Source organism: Bison bison, unplaced genomic scaffold (assembly GCF_000754665.1).
Source record: "Bison bison bison isolate TAMUID 2011002044 unplaced genomic scaffold, Bison_UMD1.0 scf7180017864386, whole genome shotgun sequence".
Taxonomy (NCBI): Eukaryota; Metazoa; Chordata; class Mammalia; order Artiodactyla; family Bovidae; genus Bison; species Bison bison.
The window spans coordinates 239,561-245,106 of record NW_011494958.1 but is presented as its reverse complement, the minus strand read 5'-3'; the positions used below and the strand labels follow the sequence as shown (position 1 = coordinate 245,106).

At 38.0% G+C, this 5,546-nt stretch overlaps 1 protein-coding gene across 1 annotated transcript; it reads right to left on the bottom strand.

The window, feature by feature from the left end:
• Nucleotides 1-2,250: 2,250 nt before the first annotated feature.
• LOC105001901 (olfactory receptor 7C2-like) lies at nt 2,251-3,120 on the bottom strand. The gene has a single exon (XM_010858347.1). The coding sequence runs from the start codon at nt 3,118-3,120 to the stop codon at nt 2,251-2,253; it is 870 nt and encodes a 289-aa protein (XP_010856649.1).
• Between the last annotated feature and the right edge of the window lie 2,426 nt (nt 3,121-5,546).

Sequence of the window (5,546 nt, the reverse complement as noted above, 5' to 3'; positions counted from 1 at the left end):
ATCATGAGAAATGCTGGGGTGGAAGAAATACAAGCTGGAATCAAGATTGCTGGGAGAAGTATCAATAACCTTAGATATGCAGATGACAGCACCCTTATGGCAGAAAGTGAAAAGGAACTAAAAAGCCTCTTGATGAAAGTGAAAGAGGAGAGTGAGAAAGTTGGTTTAAAGCTCAACATTCAGAAAATGAAGATCATGGCATCTGATCCTATCACTTCATGGCAGATAGATGGGGAAACATTGGAAACAGTGTCAGACTTTTTTTTTTTTTGGCTCCAAAATCCCTGTAGATGGTGATTGTAGCCATGAAATTAAAAGATACTTACTCTCTGAAGGAAAGTTATGACAAACCTAGATAGCATATTGAAAGGCAGAGACATTACTTTGTCAAAAAAGGTCCATGTAGTCAAGGTTATGGTTTTTCCAGTGGTCATGTATGGATGTGAAAGTTGGACTGTGAAGAAAGCTGAGTGCTGAAGAATTGATGCTTTTGAGCTGTGGTGTTGGAGAAGACTCTTAAGAGTCCCTTGGACTTCAAGGAGATCAAACCAGTCCATCCTAGAGGAGATCAGTCCTGGGTGTTCATTGGAAGGATTGATGCTGAAGCTGAAACTCCAATACTTTGGCCACCTCATGCGAAGAGTTGACCCATTGGAAAAGACTCTGATGCTGTGAGGGACTGGGGGCAGGAGGAGAAGGGTACGACAGAGGATGAGAATGCTGGATGGCATCACCAACTAGATGGAAATGAGTTTGAGTGAACTCTGGGAGTTTGTGATGGACAGGGAAGCCTGGTGTGCTGACAGAAAGAGTCAGACACAACTGCGTTTCTGAACTGAACTGATGACTATAATAGACAGTAAATAGATAAGCATGAATATGTCAAATATGACATAAAAACACAACATGTGGGGTATAGGAGCATACAAATGTAAATATTTAAAATATGTTTGAACTTAAATGACTATCAGCTTATTCAAGTAGATATAATTATGAGTGAAGAAATATGAAATCATGGTAAACACAAATCCAAAAACCTATAGGAGATAAACAAAAATAAAAAAGGAAGGAACTCAAGTATACCATTAAATAAACTCATCAGATCACAACAGGAGAAACAAAAAGAAGAAATGAACAAGAAGAACTATGAAAACAACTGAAAAAAAGGAATAAAATAGCAATAAGTACATAGCTATCAATATTTACATACCAATGGACTAAATGTTCCAATAAAAAAAACATAGCGTGGCTGGTTGGAAAAAAAAGTCCTTCAATAAGCTGCCTGCAAAAACTCACTTCAGGGCTAAAGACACAAACAGACTGAAAGTGAGGGGATGGAAAAGATAGTTAATGCAAATGCAAACAACAAGAATGCAGGGGAAGCTCTACTCATGTGAGACATAATAGAGTTTAAAACAAAGGCTATAACAAAAGACAAAGAAGGACATTCTGTAATGATGAAGGGATCGTTACAAGATGAGGATATTACAGTTGGTAGCATACACATACCTAATACAGGAGCACCTATGTATTTAAAGCAAATACTAACAGACATGAAGGGAGAAATTGGCAATAATACAATAATAGCAGAGAATTTTAACACCCTAGTTCCACCAATGGGAAGATCATCCAGATCAATAAGGTATCAGTGGGACTAAATGACACAATAGGCCAATTGAACTAAATTGCTATCTAGAGGAAATTACATCCAAACCCAGCAGAATACACATTCTTTTTAAGTGGAGATGAAATGATCTCCTGGATAGATCACATACAAGGTCACAAAACACCCTCAATCAATTTAAGAGAACAGAAATTACATCAAGCATTTTCCTTGACCACAATTGTATGAAACTAGAAAACTACAGAAAGCAAACTAAAAAAAGCTAGATATGGAACAGGTTATTGATCACAGCTTCAGGATGAATGGACCCTGCTTACCCCTTGTTTTCAGAATTTTAGTCTCTAGAACTGTGAGGCAATAAATTTCTATTGTTTAAGCCAACTATTTATGGTACTTTGTCATAACAGCCCCCCAAAAATAATACACTGTCTTTAAATATAGTCAAAGTCAAGACACAGTAAGATATAGTGATTACAGAACAGAAAAATTAAACTAATGTTTAGATATATATCCAAGATTGTGAAAAATGCCTACCAATGGTTTGATCCTTGCTACTTATGATAGTCCTACAACAATCCCATCATTGAGAGATGGTGCCCTGCTGAGGAGTCTCCCTAGGGTCCCCTTCAGTCTCTGTTCCTCAGACTGTAGATGAAGGGGTTCAGCATGGGGGTGACCACAGTGTACATCACTGAGGCCACCAGAATTGTCCTAGAGGATGAAGTGACTGCAGAACTGAGGTAGACCCCTAGGCCTGTGCTATGGAACAAAGAAAACACAAAAAGGTGAGATCCACAGGTGGAAAAAGCTTTATACTTGCCCCTGGCTGAAGAAATTCTCAGGATGGAGGAGAAAATCTGAGAGTAAGAAAAGAGGATCCAAAAGAGAGGAGAAACAGCTAGAATAATAGCCACAAAATACACCACTATGTTATTGATCAGGGTGTCAGAACAGGTAAGCTTCAGGACTTCAAGAAGATCACAAAAAAAGTGTGGGATCTTCATGTTCATGCAGAAGGACAGCCTCAAGACAGTCAAAGTCTCAAGCAGGGAGCTTGTGACACTGAGGCACCAGGAACCCAGAGTCAGCATCCCACAGACCCACGGGTTAATGATGACCATATAGTGCAGAGGGTGACAGATGGCCACAAAACGGTCATAGGCCATCACACTCAGGATTAAAATGTCCAGGCATTCAAATACAAAGAACAAAAATATCTGGATGATGCAGCCTTCATAAGTGATAACTTTGCTCTGTGTCTGGATGTTCCATAGCATCTTTGGGATGGTGGTGGAGGTGAAACCGATGTCTGCAAATGACAGGTTGGAGAGAAAGAAGTACATGGGGGTGTGGAGGTGGGGGTCTGAGATGATGGCCAGGTTCCCAGCAAATGTGACCACGTACAAGGACAGAAACAGCCCAAAGAAGAGAGGCTGCAGGTCTGGGTCCTCTGTGAATCCCAGGAGGAGAAAGCTTCTTGTTTGGTTTATTTCCATGTGGCTGTCGGGTTTGTTCAGAATCAGCTGAAAAGAAACACAGAATTCACTCCAGATAATCATTAGTGCGAATGACAGAAATATCCTTAATCCAAACCCAGGGAGATGTCATTCATTTGGGGCTAAAAATTTGATCTATTTGGTAACAAATTGTGGTTGCCATTGCTACTTGGAAAATCTGTTCCTAGGTTCAGTAGCTCTCTCTGAATAAAAAGTATTTGGTAGAAATAAGGGGAGAAAAGATCAATAATTGTACCATAAGTTGAAAAATTATAAATAAGAATATACTATGGAGAGAATTAGGATATAAAAAAGAATCTATTTGACTGATAAAAATTAATGTATTTAATCTATAAAGTCCTAAGTGTAAATCATAGAAAGATTAATGCATGAATTTAGAAAAAGGCATAGGATATTAAAGGTTCATAAAAGAAAGTGTAAAAAGGCAATAAATGTTAGACAAAAATTCTTTCTACTATTGCTCTATGAGGGATACTGTCTTCATTGCTAGAATTTATGTCTCTTCACAAAAGATTAAGAAGGAAAAATTCCATCATGTGGAAAGAAAAATAAAATTTCAAACACTTGCTATGAGAGGATAGTTGATCTGCTTTTCTGGCCTTGAGAAATTAAACCAGCATATAGATCTTTTATAATTAGACACATACTTGTACAAACCCAAGGGGAAATGACCTATAACAAGACACACTAAACTGTGGACAGGAATCACCTTTGAGTCGCAATAAAAGTCTAGATTTTTAGATTCATTTTATCCTACTATTTCTTTCTTTTTTTTAAAATTTTATTTTATTTTTAATCTTTACATAATTGTATTAGTTTTGCCAAATATCAAAATGAATCCGCCACAGGTATACATGTGTTCCCCATCCTGAACCCTCCTCCCTCCTCCCTCCCCATACCATCCCTCTGGGTCGTTCCAGTGCACTAGCCCCAAGCATCCAGTATCATCACACAGGTACTCTATCTCAAGAGTGAAAAGCATTTTAAAATTTGAAGATGCACTTCAGTTTTACAAAACAAAACTAACTAAAGCAGAAAATTAAGCAAAAAGCAGAGCTAATAAATGAAGAAGAAAAATTTTACAGCCAAGAAATAAATTCCAGTGCTAATTCTTTGACAAAATCAAATAGAGAAAATCAGATGCATAATGAAAGCAAGAAGAAGAAAGAGAAGGAACAGAAATGCCTAAAATTAGGAAAGAGAAAAATGGACACATATAGAAGAAAATACTTTACTTTGCAAGATGATATTACTTATAAATCCTCATTAAAAATGGAAAATCTCTAAGAAATAAATTAATTGATTGGTTAATTCAGCATGTAGGATAACAGATCAATAATTAGAAAATCAAAACTTACCTTCAAAATTACCATGGAAATATGTGAGAGAAACATTAAAAGAATTCCCCTTTAAGTATTAAACAAGAAAAGAAAGTTTACAACCACAAATGCTATTTACTAACACCCTTGAGATCTGAAATTGTTGTTTGAAAATTATAGATTGGTTTCTGATAATAAATTAAAAGCTGAAAACCTCTATCAGTGAATATAATTTTAATAAGACAGCTGATATAACACAAATTTGTAAAAACCAATAGCTATGTTAAGGTGACATTCAATTGCAGATGCTGATATATTATATATTGTTCAGTTCAGTTCAGTTCAGTTCAGTCGCTCAGTCGTGTCCGACTCTTTGCGACCCCATGAATCGCAGCACGCCAGGCCTCCCTGTCCATCACCAACTCCCGGAGTTCACTCAGACTCATGTCCGTTGAGTCAGTGATGCCATCCAGCCATCTCATCCTCTGTCGGTCCCTTCTCCTCCTGCCCCCAATCCCTACCAGCATCAGAGTCTTTCCAAATGAGTCAACTCTTCGCATGAAGTGGCCAAAGTGCTGGAGTTTCAGCTTTAGCATCATTCCTTCCAAAGAAATCCCAGGGCTGATCTCCTTCAGAATGGACTGGTTGGATCTCCTTGCAGTCCAAGGGACTCTCAAGAGTCTTCTCCAACACCACAGTTCAAAAGCATCAATTCTTTGGCACTCAGCTTTCTTCACAGTCCAACTCTCACATCCATACCTGACCACTGAAAAACCATAGCCTTGACTAGAAGGACCTTTGTTGGCAAAGTAATGTCTGCTTTTGAATATGCTATCTAGGTTGGTCATAACTTTCCTTCCAAGGAGTAAGTGTCTTTTAATTTCATGGCTGCAGTCACCATCTGGAGTGATTTTGGAGCCCAGAAAATTAAAGTCTGACACTGTTTCCACTGTTTCCCCATCTATCTGCCATGAAGTGATGGGACCAGATGCCATGATCTTCATTTTCTGAATGCTGAGTTTTAAGCCAACTTTTTCACTCTCCTCTTTCACCTTCATCAAGAGGCTTTTTAGTTCTTCTTCACCT

Bases quoted from the DNA above. Each gene is read 5' to 3' on its own strand.
- LOC105001901 (XM_010858347.1), bottom strand. From the start codon at position 3,120: ATGGAAATAAACCAAACAAGAAGCTTTCTCCTCCTGGGATTCACAGAG.